This window comes from Copadichromis virginalis, linkage group LG15, assembly GCF_057382275.1.
Source record: "Copadichromis virginalis isolate Kocher_CV1m ecotype Utaka linkage group LG15, C_Virginalis_male_GT1.1, whole genome shotgun sequence".
Taxonomy (NCBI): domain Eukaryota; kingdom Metazoa; phylum Chordata; class Actinopteri; order Cichliformes; family Cichlidae; genus Copadichromis; species Copadichromis virginalis.
The window spans coordinates 14,788,674-14,811,286 of record NC_140632.1 but is presented as its reverse complement, the minus strand read 5'-3'; the positions used below and the strand labels follow the sequence as shown (position 1 = coordinate 14,811,286).

Below are 22,613 nucleotides of genomic sequence, written 5' to 3'. Positions count from 1 at the left end.
GAAACTTTTGTTGCACAGGTGGCCAACTTATTGACGTCATACTCAGACACACGGCGGGTCAAAGTAAATATTTGGTTAACTAAGAGACGTTTTTGATTAATGGAGCAAATTCACATTTCAAATAATTTTTTTCCCCTCATTTTTAATTTGAATTATGGCATTCTGTTCCAACACTTTCCCTCCACATAGAGGGACCTGGATTAGCTACAAAAGTTACATTTTAGCTGTAAACCAGAAAAAGAAACCCCAGGTAATTAAATAACAAAAACTGTCATCATCACTCTGAGCAATAAAAATGCAAACACATTGTCTCTGTACGTTTTCACATTCTGACTTAAAAGCACATTAACATGTTGGTGGAACGACTTCCCAGCTCAGCAAATCAGATTAACCGAGCAGCTTTTTTGTCCTTGTCCCACCAACAGCACAATCACTGAGCAGTAGACAGCAAATACGAAACAGCAGCTTTTGGACCAACATGTCTGTATAACAGCACAGATGTACGCCTTATTTCTTCACATATATTCTTCATCGCACACCCTACAAAAAACATCCTCAGTATTAACGTACCACACACAGCTTTTATATTCTTTATTAATAAAAGTTCTACCAACATAGTAAAATAAGTTATACATCTGGCTGTCAAATTACACATTTGCTTTGAAATTTGTACGTAAAGCAAGAGCTTTGGGAAAAATCATGGTATTCCTGAAATGCTAGAAGCTAAACCTCCCTCCTGTTTCTCAATTTTAAAAAACAATTTCCACAGGAAATGACATTTTAAAAAAAAAAAACTGCCCCTTTAAAAATCATAGCTATATAATTTTCTTAAAGATCAACACAAATGAAAATCTGGCATAAAACGAAGTGTTATTGCACAGGCTGTTTAGAAAAGTGGCAACCCTTTCAGCTCACATTTCAGACATAACTGATCATTCTTTAATCTGCGGGCCTCGCTGTAAGAACATTTGCATCTGACTATGAAAATAATCATGATCTTTGTTTGTACTGGATCTGGGTTGTTATTGTGACAGGTTTAGTTAACGGGGGTGTTTGAGTCCTCTGCCATAGCTGGTGGCATATTTAAGGCTTGACCATTTCTGGCCTGGCTGAGTCCTGAGGGGCCTCCTGCTTCACGTGCAGGTCTTGTCTGGGGACGCTGTGAGCGGCTACAGAGTTCTGGAGGGCATCGGGTGCAGGCGGGCCATAAGCATCACCAGGATGTGCTGGATGAGGCGGGGCACCTAGAGGCAGGTCCACAGGTTGGCCAGGGTGGTCACGTGGTAATGGGAAGCGCATGTCAGGAGGGAAGGGTGGACGAGGTCCCATGGGCCCACGGACACCTAAACAGGAAAATCGCAGGGAAATGATGGTCACACAGACAAAAAAGACCAAAGACCAGGTCTGTACTTCTTTCAGGAAATAAAGAAGCCTTTGCCTTCTTCTGCCTCAGGGTCTTCTTACACAGACTTTAGTAGCCCAAGTAGATGAACAGGGACCAGAATATATTCTGCAACTCAATTTTTTTCTTTTCATTTTTAAATCAGCACCAAATTAGCATCTGCATTTCATTTACTTGTGGACAATCCCCTCCCACCTATTCTGAAAGTTCAGCTACTGCTGACCAGCTCGCCCCGGCCCTTCCTGTTTCATGTTAGTCAGCCAGGATGAAAACCACAGCAGCAGATTATGTTATTTGCCATTTTTAGAAGGGAAGCATAAAGTTGGCATTATTTAATAAGAGATAAGCATTGTGTATGTTCATCTCGTAAGTCCAAGGAACCCCTCAGCTGCTACAAACAGAATCTAAATCTGCCAAAAGCTGAGTATTAGAAAGCCAGAATGCCACCTTAAACTAGTTAAAACCGAAGAGTTGATAAGGCGAACTATATGAATGGCTTCCCTGATCAGTTTATTATATATTTTTTAAGTCCAAGTAAGATTGGCTTGTATGACTAGAAATTAATGGTGGCAAATGTGAGAAAATGTCATGTATAAACATTAAAAAAAAAATATATATATATTTTTTTGTTAAAGCCGTAACTCCTCTCATCATGTGGTACACTGCACTACTTTCTGCTCATTTACCATCATGCTATTATCTGCTTTGTTTATGAATGGCTGCTCTTCATCAAATTTTAAGCATTGCAAGCGGCTACAAATGGAGTCCATTTCCGGGCTTTACCATAACACTGCCTCTACGTCAATCTATCTGGACTCACTCAACTCCACTGTGAATCATGTCTAATAGCTTGCTGCTCTTCTTCTGCATGATGAATTGGAATCTGAAGAATACTGAAGATGATGACAACAGACTGTCTGTTGGCAGTTCAACTGATCTAAGTATGTCCCAGAGTTTGTGTTTTACTAGAAATGACAGTTTTCCAATTCTATTTTACTAGTATTAAGCAAAGTCGTATAGATGAGTTTGTCCTGTAAAGAGACTCATCCACCTCTCAAATGGCTGAAGTCATGACAGAGAGCATCTTTAGCGTGGTTTTCAACAGCTGGGGACATCATCTCAAAGATATGTCCACTGCAATCATGAATTCATGAACTGAAACATCTTGAAATGTGTTATTTTGGACTAGAAATTAAATCTTTTTGATTTAATCTTTATTTGACCTTATGGACAAAAGCCATTTTTAGTTTCCTATTTGCGCGTTATTTTTTTAAATTTATTTCATTTTTATTCTGACGGTCCTGTTGAGTAATGTTGAAAATATATTTGATTATTTTCAAATTCATGCTTCCTGGGTCATTGTAATTTGTTGAGGGAAGTGGAGATAAGAGTTATGGAAATAATTGTTGACTAATCAAAGAAAAATTGGCAGCTTAGTCGACTACATAAATAAACGTTAGTTACAGCCCTACTCAGTACAACTATAACATTTTAGTGAACTTTTCCCATTTTGGCTAAAACTAAAATGAGAAAGTCTGGCATATAAAGAGGTCCACATCAGGTTTATATGGACCTAAAAATATAGTGTTATAAATATAACAAAAAGTTGAACGTACCCTGTGGAGGAGGCATCGGTCCAAAGTGATGAGGTGGAGGGGGACGGAATTGCGGTGGGAGCGGACCCCGGGGATCAATGCCTGGGCCAGGGCCTTGCCTGGGGGGAATTGCAAGTCCATTGGGGGGTCCAAACTCTCCTCCCATTGGTCCAGGCAGGGGCATACCTGGGTGTCCATTAGCTGGTAGGGGAGGACCTTGAAGAAGAGGAGGGCCAGGTGGGAGGTGATATGGGCCAGGTCGCGGTGGTCTGTAAGCTATGGGTGGTGGCAGACGGCCAGGAGGGAGCATTGGATCATAGGGTGCAGGACCAGGTGGAGGTCCGTGGACCATGGGTCCAGGTGAGTCCCTGATTGGTGATGCTATGAAGGATCCTGGACCCTGGAAAACAAACAAACATGACAATTTGAAGTGACAACTTTCATGAGAGTATAGATGGGCTAACACTTTGTCATGCAGTGAAGTGATCCAGAAACCACACAGTGCATTTAGCCAGGGTTTAATCACATGACCACTAACCACACACCATGGTTATTTGGATTAAAAACAAGCCACTTTCATAGCATCTTGATATATGACACACATACTCTGCAATTTTTCATAACCCCAGTATTTTCAAGACACATTTTTGAGTTGCTGTTTCTTTCAGTGCAGTGAGATGAAAAACACACTAAGCCTAAAAAAATGTTTAGTCAGCCCCAGAGAAAAAGAAGAGCCTTTGATCCCCTTCCAAATCCAAATCCAGCTTAAGGGAAGAGGATGTGGAGTGCTTCCAAACACCTTCACACCAACACCTGGACTGACAGCATCTGTACTCACTGCCTCTGGATTCTCTGTGGTGACCTCAGCCTTAGTCTCTGTTTTTATCTGTGGATCTACTGCTTGCGTCTGTTTCAGATTAGGACAAACAGTGGAAATGCAGCAGGAGCTCTAAGTCTACACATGAAAGGAGAGATGGTATCACATAAAAATGGGTTTGATATGATTAAAAAGAAACTTACAGATGCATCCAAGTTGGCTGGAGATGAGCTACGTGGGCCCATCATGTCTGAAAGAGGGGAAACAGTACTGCATTAATAACAGGTTCAAAATAAACACAAAACCTTCGAAATGCACAAACTGCAGAGGACATACCCATCCCAGAGATGTGTTTTTCAGGGTAACGACCATGGGGATCTGATGGAGGGCGAGGACCTGAGGGTAGAAAAACACAAAACTATGAATAACCAAAACTCCATGGAGCCCCTTCGCAGGGAAAACACAGCCGCAACACACAGAGTAAGAGGAAACAAAGAGACTGTACACCCTAGGAAAAAATAAAAAATAAATAAATCAGAGGTACAAAAAAAAAAAAAAAAAAAAAAAAAAAAAAAACCCCAAACCCTTGCATTTAAATGAAATCATCTTTGATTTCTAAGAATAACTTATTCACACATACACATACAAATTCAGAAAATCTTCTTCCACAATCTAATCTTGTTTTTAATGAAATAAAAGCAAAAGCACATTTCAACAGAAACAAGCAAATGATCCAACTGGAAGGGGAGGGAGGGTGAAAATAAGAGCTGGTACCCGAAGGAATCAGGATGCAATACACACTAGGAAAAAACATAAAAGGAAAACTTGAGGTGAGAGAGCTGAAAAGAAAAATAAAGTCAGGAGGGAAAGAGGAGAGAGATGAGGTTGTAACGGAGAGTGATGTTCCACTTGGGTAAAAAGGAAGTGGGGGAAGCAATCCACTTGGACTCACCAAACGGGTCAATTCTCCGTGCAACTGGGGCAGAAGGAGGACGCCTGGGACCCTCAATCATTATAGGTGGGGATGGTGCACCCCCACTCACAGGAGAGGGCCCGTATGAGTCACCTGTTACAATTGAACCGTCAATTTACCAAAAGAAAAGAACTGCAGCTGACAAAACAACACAAGTCATGCAATAAAGAGGGTCACTTCAGGGTCTCCAAGAAAAATCAAGCACATGAACAGGACAAATACACAATCAGAACACATATGAGGCAAAACTGGAGCCCCCCTGCCCCGCAACAGAAAACAGTATTATCTTCAGTGGTTCTTCGGGATGACAGCTGAGCTGATGGAAATAAAACAGAGGGTGAGATGTGCCTGCTTACCTTGGCGAGGGCCTGCAGGCTGACCAGAGTTTGGTCTGAAGAGAGGAGCGCGGCGCTCATTGAGCTGAGAGGTGAGTACAGCCAATCTGTGAATAGGAAGAAAAACAGCTCAGATGCAGTTAAACTGGGCTGTGACTTACGGCAATTTTAATTATCTGATGAAAATGTAACAGAGCCAGTGGTGACGTCATTAAATAATTTCACAGTTTGTCCAAAAAAAACAAAAACAAACAATCAATAGCCTCCAATCTATTCAGCCTGAAGTCACATTAAGCAGTAATAGGAACAGCTATGATGTGAGGTAACGACTAAACATTTTCAGGCTTTCGCAACTTCCTGTATAGAAACAGCCTCATTATGAGTAACAAACAAAATTTCTGATACTCCAGAACAACAAGGAAGCTTTAACAACTGCCAAAACTCACTTTTCACGAAGCTTCGATGATTCGAGCTTCTCTTGGTTTAGAGCTCGCTCTGCATTACGAGCGTTCACCTGCAGGCAGCACAAAGAAGCAGAGTAATGCTTTAGCTCAATACTAATCTTACGCAGACCGAATAAATTATTTATCGCATCTGTAAATAAACGGTGTGGAAACATACCCAGTTTGAGTGAGTTTTGTTCTCCTGCTCTTTGATCTAAAGAAAGAAAATCCCATTCAGCCGAGATTCAGATTGGAGTAATGTTTTTATTTTGTTGGCTAATCTGAAAACGTTAAGATAAAAAACAAACAAACACACAGTCTACCTGCTCTTTGTAGACTTCCTCAGTCTTCTTCATCTGGTCCTCCATCTCATTAATGCGCTGCCTTAAAATTTTAACCTGCTCCTCAGCTTCAACAGCTTTCCCTCCAACCTCCGACAGCAGATTCTCTTTGCTGCGCCGCTCCAGCTCCTCCTTCGTTAATTTCCTGTGTGCGCAGAGAAACACAGTAACTCCCAGTCCTTCTACAAATCACAACTGATGAGAGGTTTCACTTACTCATCATCATCATTCATGGTGTAAAGACAGCAAGTAAAATTTACAACTACAAAAATACAGAAGACTTTCAGACATTCACGACAGGAAGTAACAATTTCGAATCTGCTGAAGACTTCACTTACTGCTGCAGGGCATTTTCCTTCTGCTGATACATTTCGACCATGATTTCGTTTTTCTGCTGGAGGATCTTGAACTGGTTTTCAATGTGGCTCTTCTCACTTTTCAGGGTTGAGATTGCATGTTCAAGCTCCTGGTGTTGCTCTGTTTTAAAATAAAACAAAGAGGAGTTTAGTAGGATGCAGATACCCAACTGAATTACACAACTTCTTAACCCTTGTGTTGTCCTTGGGTCAAAAATGACCCCTAGGTGTATGGCAAACAAGTGTATGGGAATCCCGAGGACATTAAACAAATTCACAATGTACCTTCCATTGCCTTCCTGGACTTCTCTTCATTCAGTAGTTTTGTCATGAAGCGATCCCGCTCTTCTTCAACTACAGCAAGAGTGGTCTGAACCTGTAGGGAAAAATACAGGAAAATGCAATAACATTTAGAAACCGAACAATCCTCTATAAACTAAAATATAATAAGCTTTACAACATCTGTTGATATCTCACCCTAGAAACATCCATCATCTGTTTGATTCTGTTCTTTACGGCCGTCTTCTTGTCTGTAAGAGACACTGAAAGAACAACAAAACACTATATTATTAAACAGTGGTTAATAAAACTACTCGCCGTATTTCATCCATAAATATTCTGATAAACTACAAACTTACCAGGTGCTACTTCACCATTGGCCAAAACTTTGGTGTCACCTTTTTGTAAATCACAAGCTTCCAGGTCAGACAGAAGTTCAGACAGCACCTGAAGTGGACATATTGTGCAAGAATGAGACAATTTCATAAATAAATAAATAAATAATAACAAAAATCAGGAAGAGTTATGACAGTAGTTAGTGAAAAAAAATGACCTCCACATTGTGATCTTTGAGCACCACAGAGTCCTCCAGTTCTTTCTGGGACTTCTGATAGACTTTAATCTTCTCATTAAGCTCTGTGTGTTTTTCCTCCCAGCTTTTAATGGTGACCTTCAGCTGTTAGAAGAGGCAGGGTAAAAAGCATAAATTAAATCTGATTAGGCATTCAGATTAATGACAATATAAAAGAGAAATATCCATATCTGTCTTACTGTTTTGTTCTCGTCCTTTAACGCAGCAAACTCTTTTTCAAGACATTTTTGTTGAACGTTTCGGGCATCTTCCCGAATCTTGGCTTCATCCAGGAGAACAGTAGTCTATGGATGAAAGAAAACAGTTTATGAGATAAATTAAAGCTAAAAGGTCACAGTAACACTACAGAGTTTGCAAAAAAAAATATCCCAAAAGGATTTGTACCTTAGAGAGCGCTTCCTGAATCTTTTTCCTGTTAGCTTGTAGCTTCTCGTTTAACTTCTCTAATTTCTCAATCTGTTAAAAATAAATAAATAATTGCAGCATGAATCAGTGAAAAGAACGCAAATAACAACGAGCAGAAAGCAAATGAAACACTTACTCTGGTTTCATTTTGGAGAGTGTTTGCCCGCTCTTCCTCCAGTAGCTGTGCGTATTTGTCCTTTTCCTCGGCCATCTGTTTATTCAATGTTTCAGCCTGTAAGACTTTACTCTGCAAACAGTAAAGAAAAAAAAATTAACGACAACCCTTCAACAAATAACTGAGTGTCAACAAAGATTCAACCCGGTTACGTAAGACTAAATACATATGAGAAAGACTCTTACTGCTTACCTCTAGCTCTTGCATCTTTTTCACTGTACAACTAACAGTTTCCTTTGACTGTTTTTGATTTTCTTTCAGTTGTTCAGTCTTTTACAAAAAGAAGAAAACATGAATCAGATGTGTTTTGTTTGTTTTTGTATAGGAGAAACTCAACAACATTTCTCTTTCTGGGGCTCACCTGTTTCTGGAGTTCAGCCATTTTGGCGAGAGCTTCATCCTTTTCCTTTTTGTGCACCTGGATTTGCTCTCTGAGTCTTTTTTCATCCACTTTTCCCATTACACAAAGCACACAATCAATGAGGCCGTACACATATGCATTTTGTCATGTTGTGCAAAAATTATAACTGAAAACTTACCGAGGTACTCTTTCTTCTTTATCTTTAAAAATAAAATTAAAAAAATCAATTTTAAATCTTACAGTGTATAATATCATCCAACAATGACCTAAATATGGAAGATTTTATACTGTGTATAACTCAATCCAATGGGAGTATAACCCAGGGGGATACAAAGCCTTATTAAATCAAAGCTCATACAAATAATATTGGCATTTTACAGGCACCAAATAAACAGAGCAGCAATATCACAACACTTACTGCCAGCACAGTCCTCCAGAAGAAGAGGGTGAAGGTCAATACTCCAACCAAAGCAGTGATGACAACAGCTTGCCAAGGACAGCCAAACAAAGTTTCTCCTGGCTTCCACTCTTCTGGCAGCAATGAAATCATCTGAAGAGACAAAAAAAAAAAAAACAACCCCACAACCACAGCTTTAACTCTGGAGAACGAAATTAAACTGGAAACAGATGGTTAAACTAGCACTATGCAATTCAATTATATCGATTTCTAGTTACAAACACAGCTTTCAAAAGTGGTGAAAAGAAGATTGAAAAAGAAATTGATTGAAAATTATTTTCATAGTGATGCTCTTATTTTGTCTTATAACTTGATTGCACTTTTCCTTTCATATTCTCATTTTGCCTATCACAACATCACTTTTTCCTCTCAGTAAAAGCTTAAGTTCAGGCTATTGCATGAATACTTTGGTTTACAAAAATGTTTGTTTTTTTTATTTAGCTCAAAGACACTTAATTAAAAAGAGACAAGAGAGTTACCATGTTTCAAAATGTATCAAAATAATTATGACTATAAATCTGGCTGCAAAATAAATAAACAAAAAAGCCCAATGGAAAAACAAACTAGACAATATACAATAAAAACACTGCAGAAGCTCTGATTAAACATCAAATTAAATCTACCGTTAGACTAACACACTGTGCATACATTTACCAAACTATGACACATCAGTAAAGAGTCATCTGTAACTCAAATAAGCACTCATTACAACCAAGATTAGCAAGAAGAGCATCTCTGTCCCACAACGAATCTTAAGGCTGAAAGGCTACTGCAGCAGCAGAAGTGCCACTCTTGTAAGCTAGAACAGGAAACTAATGATATGACTGACATGGGCTCAGCAGGATTGGACAACAGAAAACTGGAAAACATTGCCAAGCCCCCAAGTATTTATCTAATAAAGTGGCAGCTGAGTGTATGTGATAAAGGACACAGGATCGATATAAAAACACAAAAAGATTAGTCTACACTCTCAGTTTAGTCACCAAAATAATTCTGTTGGTTATTTATTAACATAAAAATAACGTGTTTTTCTACATTGTTCTATACATACATTTTGAAGTGATGTATCATTTCATACATTACTTGATTAGGGAGCAATTCATACTACAAGCTTTTCTCTTTCACAAGCTAGGTGGGTTTCACTTTATAGTTAAACTAGCTTCATTTATGCCCAGTCATACCAAACCGAGCATATTAGTCCAATCACAAAGAAACCTTTGAACTCCCCATGAGACAACAGTAGCAAACACATACATGCTCTCACTCCGTGGCTCTAATAAAATACAGGGATTACAGCTGCCTTAATACTAATGGCAAATATTAAAAGCCTCTCTTCAATTTACTGCTTTTCAGTTCTAAATGTTCAATACAAATTCAACAAAGGCTGGGCTGTAAGAAAAGTTAGATAGCAATGAAAAGGGCACAGGACAGTGAAAGGTCTTCAATCAAATATACAAGACCCGGTCGACTGCTGCTAATGCTAAAGGCAAGTTTGGTGAGTAGATTTAGGACAAGGAACCGTCCAAGTCATTATCCATCAGCCACCTGCTAATTAACACGTCATGGTTAACCTCACAGGCCGTGACAGCGTAAATAATAATATTCATATAGGTGTCAGTCTGGCTTTTTTTTTTTTTTAATACTGTAATGAATACTTACATGTTGCAGTTCCTTCACAAAAACTACATATGTGTTCTCCGGTTCCATGACAGGCAGGGATAATGTCTCCCTCTCCATTCTCGTGTTTAAAAACAAGAACGGAACTAGCCAGATGCTAGTTTGACAGGTATCAGCTAGCTGCCTAGCACGTTAGCTATTCACAAAGTAACTGTATCGTTAAGCAAACGCTCGTTATTCAGGAGCGTTAATGTCTCCCGCGTATGAAAGACAAATAAGCGGTCGTTAGACAAATGGACAACGTAAAATAGTGGAGATAGGAGTTGGTAACAACGACTTGCTAACGGTAATTAAAGATCACCCGTCAAATCCCATTCACAGCAGTTATCGTGAAGCGACGGTCGTTAGCAGAGTTGGTGGTTCTGATTATGGATAACGACTGTAGCGACCAAAAAAGGCTACACTAACTCAACAACACATTATCTGCCTGTACATGCCACAATAAGGCCGTTAGCCCCAGCAGCCAGCTCAGCACCGGCTGTGTCGAACTTCAGCCTGTACCGCGACAGTCAACAAGGCAGGGGGAGGGCCGGAGGGGGCGTTCAGGGAAAACTGGAAATTTGAGTTCTCACATAATGCACCACACTTTCAGAGCAGTAAGACCGACGTCTATGTAGGGCGACCAGAAGTGTACCCACACGATTTTAATCCTCTGTCCCACATTTTGGCTGGCTGAACAAAAGTCTCTAAAGTCATGCAAGTCTCCAGCTCCCCAAAAACTATATGTGGGGAAAAGAGTTTATTCATGCGGAACAATGTGGGATAGTGGAATGCAACATTGCAATTTTTGGTATCTATTCAATATTATATACAGTATAAAGTATACTATTATATAAAGTATATACAGACCCAGCTTTGCCTGCGTCAGTACTTTTAAGAGCCGCATGTAATGATTTATGAGGTGAATCTGAATACGTTTTTATGACAAATAATTGTGAGTTTTGCATTAATTGGTCAACAAATCACAAGTGCACCTTTGACTGTTTTTCCCACTTTTTGTCTTTTTTTTGAAGCGCTGGAATTTAAATGTGCCCTCCTGGCAACCGCTTTCTGTCAACCCCTGTTATTTTAAATGTGCTTAATAAATAAAAATGACTTGATAGTGAACCAAAAAGGGTTCTTATACTATACTTAAATTACTTAAATATTTTCATGTTCAGGATATATTTTTTCAGTTTCAGTAAAATTTAAGTGTTAAATTGAGTGACATCAGAACCAATTACGGCAGAACTGGAAGAAGGAAGATGAGCGAAGTGTGGACAGGGCTGTGGGGATGCTTGAACAGACATGCTTACTGTTTGATGTAACTGAAGCGACATGCTCAGAGGAGATAAACTAAAGGATCAATCCTATCACACAAGTATTGATCAGATACCAGTACCAACGCCGGTATCTATATAATCAATATTTAGATCGATCCATCCCCTCCTATTTTCAGAGCAGCAAGACAACAGTCTGTGACGTCTGCCCCAAATATTGCGACAATGCCCTACATTTTGGCTGGCTCTACAAAAGTCCTCGCCAGTGATTCTTATAAAACAAACTTATAAACAAAACAGTGGATCATCTGCCTCCATTTCACCCTATTCCTTGAATTCTACTCTATCACACCAACCCTCTGATATCCTGCTGAGCATCTTGGTCACTTCCAATAAAATCTGAGCATCTTTAACTCTGTCATCTCCAGCTGAGGCTCCTGTTTTTGTTTTTTTTTTATTATTAGTGATGAGCATAGATGGAAATTGAAGTTCATAATTGGTCCTATGGAACAGTTTTCTGTACATGCTTCCAACAGCTGTCATTGCAGTTGCTGTCTTTTCAGCTTTTCTGTCTGCTAATCATCTTTGGGTTTTAGCAGGGATGCATCCAAGTTCTCTTTGAGTTGTTTTATTCTGACACAAGTCCATTTTTGTAAATTAGAGTCATTTAAAATGCGGGACACTGTCTCGATATAAAAATGCTGTACAGTCTCACACTCCTGATGACACTAGTCTCACAAGAAACATTTTGGTTTAAAAATTGATGAGCTGAACTATGAATGCTTCCTTGCTGAAAGTACTTTCATGCTTTCAGCTGTTCCCTTATTTCCCAAGACGTTGCCACACAGGAGGGAACCACATGTTGATTTGTTACAGATACTACACCGGATGCCCTTCCCACTAGCTTGTGACCCCTGAGGATAGCTTTGTGTCTCCTCCCAGTCTTGAAACAGTGATCTTATGAACCATTCGCTCTTTGAATGCCTCCCAACTAAAATCCCCAAATTATTACCACAGAGATAAGAGGTGGAAATTTTAACAGTTACAGTGATGCAAACAGGAAATGCAAGACTGCACAAAGACTGCCACATAGGACCATAAAAAAAATTTAATTCCTCTTTATGTCTATTCTATAGTAATTGAGTTTAACTAAATTAGAGTAAATCAAAGTTTATTTGTGATTGACCTGATCAATGCCAAACCTGTAACCTGCACAGTATGTGTGTATTCATGTTTTAATTTAGATCAAAATCCCTCTCGGCACTGGCAACACGTCCCACAGAGTCTTCGCAAACAAACCCCTTTCATCACATTTAGTTTGCCCGGATCTGGTTACCCTAGCAACATAAAATATGGTGCGTAACTATATCAGAGAGGCCAATACTTTTCTGGACTGTGTACTGCTCATTTACGAGTAATATTTCTAAGCCACTCTAAGTTCAAATAAAATAGTAAATTTTGGTAGGGATGGGAAGCTCGAAACAGACGTTTCGACACTGTGTCAAGCCTCCGAAGCCGAGATGTTTTGAAAATCTGCTCTGAAGCGTGGTTCAAATGTTTTGGGTTTTGCTGGAGGTGCCAAGCTGTTGTTCTTCCACGTGATAACGAGGCCTCTGTATGTTAAATGAGTAAATTGTTTCTTCAGACTTCAATCATCCAATCTAATAAACCACGCCAAAAAGAGTCAATAGCAGCATACTCAAGTATAGTATGTAGTATGTCCCTATGAACTATGAGTGATGTTAGGATGTCCTGGGATAGCATTAAAAAGTATATAATAAGTTTTTTCTTTCCTACTTCCTTTAAAGAAGCCATCAAGGGAACATTTGTTTATTCATTTTTCTGTGCGGCACTCAAACCAGCAACAGATATTCAGCATACGCAGACAGAGGAGATGATAGAGAACTAATTTGTTTAACTTGTTCCTTAAAAATCTGCATGTTTGTGCTTCTTCCCTGCACATGACAGAGAAAGATCAGAAAAATCGGACATTATTTTGACGTTTTTAATTGTCAGATCATCGAGACTGATTACAGATTTAGATTCATTTGGATGTTGCTGAAATATTTCACAAATTAGATTAGTGAATTAGATTAGTGGTGAATCTAATGTATACAGGATGTGGTGTATGCAATGGTGGTACACTTACCACAGTGCTCCACTCTGCAGTTTTATTCGTGATCATTGCAAGGATGCAGCCCGTGTAAACAAGCCCTGTTGAGAATAACCCCACTTCTTCTTCGTGCACTTCGGACACTGGTTCCATGGAGTCCATAGACCCTTGTCAAACAGAATTTAACAGTTAGTAAGTCTGTTTGTTATTGCTGGATTATGTAAAGCTCTTCTATAACAGAATATAGTTAAATATCAACATAAAGGCAAAACCATATGTAACTAATATAGTGTAACTTTAATATGATAAAACCAGAGGAAGCTTAATGTGACTGATTTGCTGACCTCAAGATTATCCTATTTTATTGTAGCCAAAGTCCAAAATTCTCATAATGTGTTTACATGTTCTAAATATTTCACAAAAGCAATGATATTTTAATAATGGATTGCATTTGTATAGCGCTTTTCGAGACCCTCAAAGCGGTTTACAATTTCACTATTCATTCACTCTCACACACTGGTGGAGGCAAGCTACGGTTGTAGCCACAGCTGCCCTGGGGCAGACTGACAGAAGCAAGGCTGCCATATCGCGTCATTGGCCCCTCTGGGCATCACCAGTAGGCGGCAGGTGAAGTGTCTTGCCCAAGGACACAACGAAGAGACCGGCAACCTTCCGGTTACAAGACGAACTGACATCTCTTTGAGCCATGATCGCCCCATTTTATTAGGAATCAAACATTTATGCTCCTTTTTTGTGACCATGGCACACTAAGGTTCAAGGCACAATTTCAATGGGGAACCTGTATTACTATTTACACCACACAGCCTCTTTGTAATCTTACATATTATAACTGTTGGTGGAAACCTGCAATTTAATTCCATTACACCATTGCTCTAAAGACATTACTAACCTGAGGGTGAGTGTTCAACCTCAACACCAAGGCCCATGTCGAAGGCATTTTCCAGGGTGGCTTGAGGCACCTTTTGCATCTCATCAGATGTGCTGAAGCTCAGCGGATTGTCTTTGTTTTTATTAAAGTGTCCACCATCTTCCTCCACACTAACGTCCGGTCTAACCAGCTGTTCCTCTTCAACCTCAGCTGGCTTTTCTTCAGGATCCGTTATTGTCAGGTTGTCATCGCTCTCGGCCTTTGGTATTTTGTCCAATTCTTCCTCAGCAATGTGTAGCACATCTTCTTTAACATTCAATTCCTGTTCATCTGAGATGGAAACATAGGGGAAAACCCAATAATGCTTAAATTTAAGATTAAACATTTTAAATCTAGAACTAGCCTCTAGATTGCATGACATCTGCAGAGCAAAGACAAATTCATTATCATGAAAATCCATTTTGGCTTTGTGAAAAAAGAATTATTCAAGTGAAATGCATTAGTAATATGAAATATAGTTATTTTTAACATTACAAGAAAGGGTTAGAGTTATTCTGAAATTCTAATCTCTTATGGATTTTCATAAACCCTTTCCTATGTCAACTCTCAAGATAAAGAAACACATTATGTCTCTTCACTATCAGCATGCAGCTGAGCTGTCCTTGTGGTCCACTGAAGAGCCAAAATACCCAGCGCCATCACTGGACAGTCACGTTATCAGTCTCCTAAAAGATTGACTAAGACTAATGTGTTTTCAGACCTCCTCAAATAGAAGTACATCAACAAATAGATAGGGATAACTCCAGAAAATCCACTACAGTGACCATCTGCTTGATGCTTAAGCTATACCTAAATTGGTATATTGAGTGAAAATGAAACCATCCATCCATCCATTTGCTTCCGCTTATCCTTTTCAGGGTCACGGGGGGCGCTGGAGCCTATCCCAGCTGTCATAGGGTAAGAGACGGGGTACACCCTGGACAGGTCGCCAGTCTGTCGCAGGGCGAACACATAGACATAGACAACCATTCGCACTCACATTCACTCGCACATTTACACCTAATGGCAATTTGGATTATCCAATTAACCTATCCCCACAAGCTGCATGTCTTTGGACGGTGGGAGGAAGCCGGAGTACCCGGAGGGAACCCACGCAAACACGGGGAGACCATGCAAACTCCACACAGAAAGACTGTGGGGGAATTGAACTCAGGACCTTCTTGCTGTGCGGCAACAGTGCTAACCACCGTGCTGCCCAAAAATGAAACCATTGGTTCAGAAAAACAAAACAGCAAACAAAGTGAGAGAAAAGATAGAAAGTTTGGAATAGTTTCTCCTCTGTTATTGTTGTAAAATAGCTTTAAGAGTGTTTTTTCTGGATTGGAGTTTGAATAAAATAAGCAATTTGAGGTAAGTTCACTAAACTCTTGGGCCTTTTTGCTATTTTTTTACCTTTTAAAAGTAATTTCTTTAATTTTCTGTAATGAAATTATGAACATTTCCTTTTAATTTAGGTCAGAGTCTTATGTCACTGTGTTCACTGATAGTCAACATATCTAAAATTTCACCTCAAAAGTTGATTTGACTAGCTGACTACACTGAAAAAACCTAGGGGGAAGTTTCTGATGTCAAAGAGAACGAGAAGAAAACATGTTTTTCTTTCCCTTTGTGACCACAATTAATTGTTGTTAGGATGGTAAGAAAAGCAGGAAATCCTATCTCAACGGCTCCATTACTGTTGGGTGTGAACTGAACTCCCTTTTAGCGTGATGACGACACTATCTATTTATCTGGAAACAAGATGCTGGATATCTGCTTCGTCACAGTATCAAATTCTGCATTCACTTTGATTATAAACTGATGCAATGAACATATTTAATAGCACAACTGTCAATGTTTAAAGCAGAGTAAGCAACCACAGAGACGTGTAAGCCTTTTTGTACTCAAGATACTTCAAATAATACAGATCAAACCCACCTTTCTCAGTGTCTGATGACAGTTCTAGTGCTAAAGGCGTGCTGTCACTGGCTGTTGAATATTTTTGCCGCAGGCTGAAAGCCAGCTCCTGAAAGTCGTCCAGTATTTCTGTTTCTTCATCCAAATTACTTGGGTCCATATGGTGATCATAGTCGTGTTTAGTGTCCCGGCTATCAAGCATCTTCTCAATCTCGTCCAAGATAGTGTTCTCAGAGGCTTCCAAGATGCCTTCGAGCGCATTTTCAATGTCCTCTGTAGTACCCGTCTGTGACTGACGGGTAGCCTGAAACTCTATGTCCAGATCCATGAACATGGCCTCCAGTTTGAAGAGATTTTTTAAACCCAGAAGCTTTTGGACCTGCTCCATCTTCTCCTCTGTGAAGTGATCCCACAGCAGAGTCAATCTCATTACGCTTTCGCTGTATTCTGGCTCTGGAGGTGACACGGTAGGTGGACTTGTTTCAGGCAAGGTTTTGTCTGACTGCGAGAACAAAAGCGCGTTTTCATCTTCAAGTAATTCTTCTCTCTCTTCATCGTTCCCCTCCTCCGCATCTGGAGTCTCATCTTCTTCCATCATCTCCCTTGTATGTAGTGCATCCTGAATCTCTGGCTCATCAACAGGTGATTCTGCTCGACTGTTATTACTTCCTAAATCTGTCATTGAATCATCAGGTATCTGATTAGGCAGGCTGTCATTTACTACATTATCATCATCTCTGAGGTCTGAGTCACTGGACCTCTCATTAGCGGACAAGTCGAGGTGTTTTTCACTTTCGGTCATGTTTTCTTTTTCATCCACTGCACTGTCTAATTTCTGCTCTGCAGCAGTAATACTGTCTGGTATTGCTGCCTTATCCTCAGTGACATCTGGATCTTTGTGCACCTCCTGCTCGTCTTTGTCTTCAGTGGCCTCTGAATCCTTGGGCACCTCCTGCTCGTCTTTGTCTTCAGTGGCCTCTGAATCCTTGGGCACCTCCTGCTCGTCTTTGTCTTCAGTAATCTCTGAATCCTTGGGCTCCTCCTGCTCGTCTTTGTCTTCAGTAATCTCTGAATCCTTGGGCTCCTCCTGCTCGTCTTTGTCTTCAGTAATCTCTGAATCCTTGGGAACCTCCTGCTCGTCTTTGTCTTCAGTAATCTCTGAATCCTTGGGAACCTCCTGCTCGTCTTTGTCTTCAGTGGCTTCATGTGTGGTTTTTATATGTGTTACTTCAGCCTCATGGTTGTCTAAATTATTATCTTGTGGCAGTGGCTCCGTGGATATTCTCATCCCCTCTGTTAGATGCTCTATTCGATCCTTTGCTGATTTTTTGGTTTCATCCTGAGCTTCCTTATGTCCAGTAACGTCTACATCATTTTCATTCTTATCAGACAAAACTTTCTCTGAGTCACTGGTGCCTTCATTCACATCAGAATTATCAGATCTAGAATTCAAAGAATCTTGAAGAACTGGCTCCATGTTCTCTGGGTCCTTTGGGGATTTTACCGAGAGTGATTCATCATGGGTTTTTACATCCTCTTCCTCCTCGTCTTCCTCGTCCTCATCTTCCTCTTCATTCACTTTTTTTGCTGACATGTCTACTCCAGTGACAGCTGAAAACACAGCGTCTCCGAGTGATGTCCACATATTCTTCTCCTCTGCTGTCTTTGGTCTATCCTCAGGTGTCAATGGCAGACTTTCAGGATTTCTAGGAGACTCCGGTGTTGGAGTGTTAGAGGATTCTCTTGAAAAAGACAGCAGTGGCGTTTCCTCTTTAGTATCACTATCATTTTTGGGCTGATCTTTCACATCCTCACTGTCGTCTTCTGGATTTGGTGTAACTTTCTTGGTGCTTTCTTCATCTGTTACAACAGCATCAAAAGTTGTCCCAAGGGTAGTTTTTAACTTAGGGATTGGCACTCGCTCATCATCATCTTCCTCTTGTTCTGAATTCACTTCTTGTGTGGTTATGTCTACTCCAGTGACAGCTGAAAACACAGCATCTCCGAGTGATGTCCACACGTTCTTCTCCTCTGCTGTCTTTGGTTTATCCTCAGGTGTCGCCAGTGGAGTTTCAGGCTTTTTAATAGAGTCAGATGCTGGAGTGTTGACGGATTCTTCTGAAAAACACAGCAGTGGAGTTTCCTCTTTAGTATCACTATTATTTTCGGGATGGTCTTCCACATCTTCACTGTCCTCCTCTGTATACGGGGTAACTTTCTTGGTGGTGTCTTCATCTGTGATCACAGCATCGAAAGTTGTCCCAAGGGTCGTTTTTAACTTGGGGATTTCCACAGATGGTTGAGTATTGATGGAGTCTTCTGAAAAAGAGAACAGTGGAGTTTCTTCTTTAACATTAGTGCCACTTTCTGGATGGTTTTCCACGTCTACACTCTCCTCCTCTTCTTCATAAGGGGTAATTTTCTCGGTGATTTCTTCATCGGTGACGATGGCATCAAAAGTTGAACCAATGGTAGTTTTCAACTCAGGGATTTGAACTCCTTCAGAAGATGAGACTGGTTCGCTTTCTGAAACAAAATCATCTTTGGGCACAGACTCCACTTCCGATTTTGCGGGTGTATCTTTGGTTTCACTCTTTTCTGACAAGTTTTCAGGGACAGACTCTGGTACATGTTTTTCCTTAACCTCTTCAGCTTCTGTAGCATCACGTGCAACTTCTGCATTGGACTCCATTGTGTTTTGTAAAGGTGTTTCAGCTGACTGATCAAGAACGGCTGAAGAGGCACTTTGATCATCAGGGGCTTTATGAAGCTCCTCCAAGTTATCATGATGCTCAGTTTGTTTTTCACTCTGAGCTACTTCTCCTGTTTCTATTGCTTCTGCTGCTTGGACTTGGTAAGATGTTTTGTTGTTTTCGCTATCATTCTCCCCTGCTGACAAGCCAAGGAGCAAATCTACATCATAATTATCAAACTTGTCAAATCCAGTGTCAAAACAGACAAAATCTGTTTCCTGAGAAGAGATAAAAAAAAATAAATTAAAAATTACATCTTACTATCTGTGGTATCCACAAGTGGATTATCTTCTTATATATTTCCATACCTCAGCTGGAACTTCATATTCGTTATCAGTATAAATGTGGTTAACTGCCAGAAGGTCTTTTGGGAAATAGCCAAAGTGGCTTCCAACCTATTGCGAGAGAACATGTTCAGGATTTTAACTACACAAATTAAATCCAGAGCTCAATAAATATGTGCTATAGTATACTTACACTTCCGGCCCATATGTCAGGTCTTCTTCCTGACAGCTTGTAATATACATAGATGGTTTCAGATTTCTTGAAAGACAAGAACCGACAATCAGGTCCTGAGAAATCATTCACAGCTTTCCCCCGACACAGCAGCACTGAAAAAAACAAAACAAAAAACAAAGGGTAAGAATGACTTATTCAAAGATTTTATTTGTTTTGGGTGGCTGGCCTCTCCCTTAGAGATAGGGTGAGAAGTTCGGCCATCCGGGAGGGGCTCAGAGTAGAGCAGCTGCTGCTCCACATCGAAAGGAGCCAGCTGAGGTGGTTCGGGCATCTGACAAGGATGCCCCCTGGGCGCCTCCTGGGTGAGGTGTTCCAGGCATGTCCCACCGGGAGGAGGCCCCGGGGCAGACCCAGGACACGCTGGAGAGATTATATCTCTCGGCTTGCCTGGGAACGCCTTGGTATTCCCCCGGATAAGCTGGAGGAGGTGGCTGGGGAGAGGGAGGTCTGGGCCTCTTTGCTTAGGCTGCTGCCCCCGCGACCCGGCCCCGGACAAAGCGGATGAAAATGGATGGATGGATGGATATTTGTTTTGGGCTTAGTTCAAGTCACCTCACACCAAGAAGCTGAGTTTGAATCCACTGCAGGCTAAGGCCGCTGTGTGGTGCTTTCATATTGTCCGGTGAGTTTTCTAGAAACTACTTCCTGATGACAGAAACCCCCAGGTTTATTTGCATCGCAGGCTAGAATCGAATCAGCAATCTTTTGCTTGACAAGCCAACATGTAAAGCACTTGGTGATTCTATATTGGCCATAAGTGTGAATGGTTCGTCAGGCCTCCGATAGACCATCTGGAATGGACTGCACCCCAAATATGACCCTGAATTGGATATGCAGAAGAAACTGGGTGGATGGGTTCTTGGATGCACCAGATGTAAAACATCGGGCTAAAGCTGATGTTTATACAAAGCATTCGACCCTTAGCTGAAACCAGTAATTTTGGTTTGTTGTCATTTCCTACAGCCTGTTGTGTCAGAGAAACAAAGACATCTTAACATAAACAATAACTAATACTTACAGCTGAATGTGCATATCAGTCAACAAGAGGGATGATAGCATACATGGTCAGTAATTCTTGTACTTATCTGTCGGCAGTTTTCTTCTGTTATGTTGTTAGGTATTTATTCCACACATCTCACTGGACAACTACATTTTAACTACAACATACTTAACTGATGTAAAGCTAAATAACAGAAATGTATGCTGCCACTTTAACAACACGTGCATTAGAAAAATAAGCCCAAAACTGATGCACAAAAAGCAGAAAAGGTGAAGCTTTAACTATGATTCAAGTATTAGCTACTAACCACTGTCTTAAATTTTGTATTTCACTCAGACTTATTTCTGAGTGGCTGAGTTTCAGCTCTGACTTGTGTTTTATGAGTTACAGTGTGTGATATTTACTGTTTTATGAGTCAAAATTAGCTCCCCCTGATGATAAGTCAACAATAAAAATACGTTCTTATCACCTATAGATGACTTTGCGGTTGTGGTTAACAATTGCTAAATGAATATTCTGTATTGTAAGTAAAACTGCTGCGTGTCCTTTATTAAGTCTTGCACTGAATGTAGAGGTTAAGAGTCAGGAGGCAGGGTAAAAATGTAAACTTTGCTAGCTAGAAGCGTTACAGAAGCATATTGATTTGTGGCAAAGCAGCCCAATCCCACAAATCCACATGAGAGTGAGGCAAATGTGGCTGAACACTATAAACACCCTGGCTTTAACTTCACCTATCACCTTTACCCCGAACATTAGCAGAGCGAGCCGGCCGGTGGCTAATTAGCTGCTAACCTTAGCTTCCACTATCCGGGAGCGAGGCAGGCCGAAGCTGACAGGCACCCAGCCAACATGGGCTGCATCGAAACCAGTAATCCTACCCAGCCAAATGATTAATGTTAATGTTTGCTTGTCCTGTTTTCACTGGGCATCACACAGGTAAACAGCATCACAACAATTGCAAGAGGAGATCAAGGTCGCAAATATCGACCGGCAACAGGTCAAGAGATAACGGCAGTTTATGGCTGTAGTATCGGGATGGTGCGAAGACGCATCAGAGAAGCCCCCCTGAGATAATAGTTGGAAAGCCAGCGGACTTACTGCTGCACTCCTTATCGGCGCATCTCTTAATGTCGGAGAACCTTCTCTCCAGGGCTGCGGCTGACATAAAGTTAAATAAAAGTAATAAAAAGCCCTGTCGGTAAACGTGTTTTGCTGCCATGCTGGCAGTTTCTGTTGACTGGATTGACTCCGCTGCTGCTGCTGGAGCATGAGCACTGGGCAGCAGGAGCCGACACGTCAGCACAGCAGATCCGGCTGGGTGTAGGCTCAGGATCGCTTTTCACAGGATGCATGATTGGATGTGTCTGCTTCATGTGGCCGTGGTGGGGGAAAAAAACAACACCAAAAAAAAAGAAAAGAAAAGAAAAAATGAAGCAGATGCAGTCATAAATTAGGCTTATCATTTAGTCTAGTGCATGTGCAAAAGGGTTTCCTTATCATGCATACTTGACTATTGGGCATATTTGACTACTACAGTGGAAAGACAACCAAAATGGTATATGAATAACTAATGCATAAATGCTTTTGATTTATCGTTTAGCACGAAATGACCGTCATAAAAAGTTAACTGATGTGTCTCAGTTAACTTTGCATATGTGCGCTTAGGAGCAGTATCTGTGCCGCGATTAATGAGGATGATCCTGCATTGCAGTTGTGCTTTACACTTTATTGCCGGCTGGGAAAATCATGTACATCACTGCTTTGTATATGCTGAATATCTCTGTAGTAGTTTTCTTTTTTTTTAATATACAAATATATCTGCTGTGGATTGCTCCTTCATATTGGTGTCTTGATAACTTGCCCTCATCTTACTATCTTAATGGATTCCATTGTTTGCCTTTGGCAGGGATGTTTCC

General features: G+C 40.6%; 1 protein-coding gene across 3 annotated transcripts; it reads right to left on the bottom strand.

Annotated features, from left to right (window-relative positions):
* Positions 1–576: 576 nt before the first annotated feature.
* mia3 (MIA SH3 domain ER export factor 3) lies at positions 577–21,968 on the bottom strand. 3 transcript variants are annotated; one of them, XM_085432113.1, is made up of 28 exons: positions 21,796–21,967; positions 19,656–19,789; positions 19,487–19,573; positions 16,447–19,396; positions 14,491–14,799; positions 13,617–13,747; positions 8,493–8,624; positions 8,253–8,274; positions 8,075–8,163; positions 7,906–7,983; positions 7,675–7,785; positions 7,518–7,589; positions 7,313–7,417; positions 7,095–7,217; positions 6,901–6,988; positions 6,740–6,804; positions 6,548–6,638; positions 6,245–6,383; positions 5,889–6,051; positions 5,744–5,779; positions 5,569–5,636; positions 5,144–5,229; positions 4,767–4,880; positions 4,151–4,210; positions 4,018–4,064; positions 3,836–3,904; positions 3,019–3,397; positions 577–1,343 (listed from the first exon to the last, which is right to left on the bottom strand). In XM_085432113.1, the coding sequence occupies exons 1-28, from the start codon at positions 21,914–21,916 to the stop codon at positions 1,084–1,086; spliced, it is 6,129 nt and encodes a 2,042-aa protein (XP_085288239.1). In that variant the 5' UTR covers positions 21,917–21,967; the 3' UTR covers positions 577–1,083. The 3 variants fall into 3 exon arrangements, with proteins under 3 accessions (XP_085288239.1, XP_085288241.1, XP_085288240.1); XM_085432115.1 differs by lacking the exon at positions 4,767–4,880 and having other exon boundaries at positions 21,796–21,968; XM_085432114.1 differs by lacking the exon at positions 3,836–3,904.
* Positions 21,969–22,613: the final 645 nt, after the last annotated feature.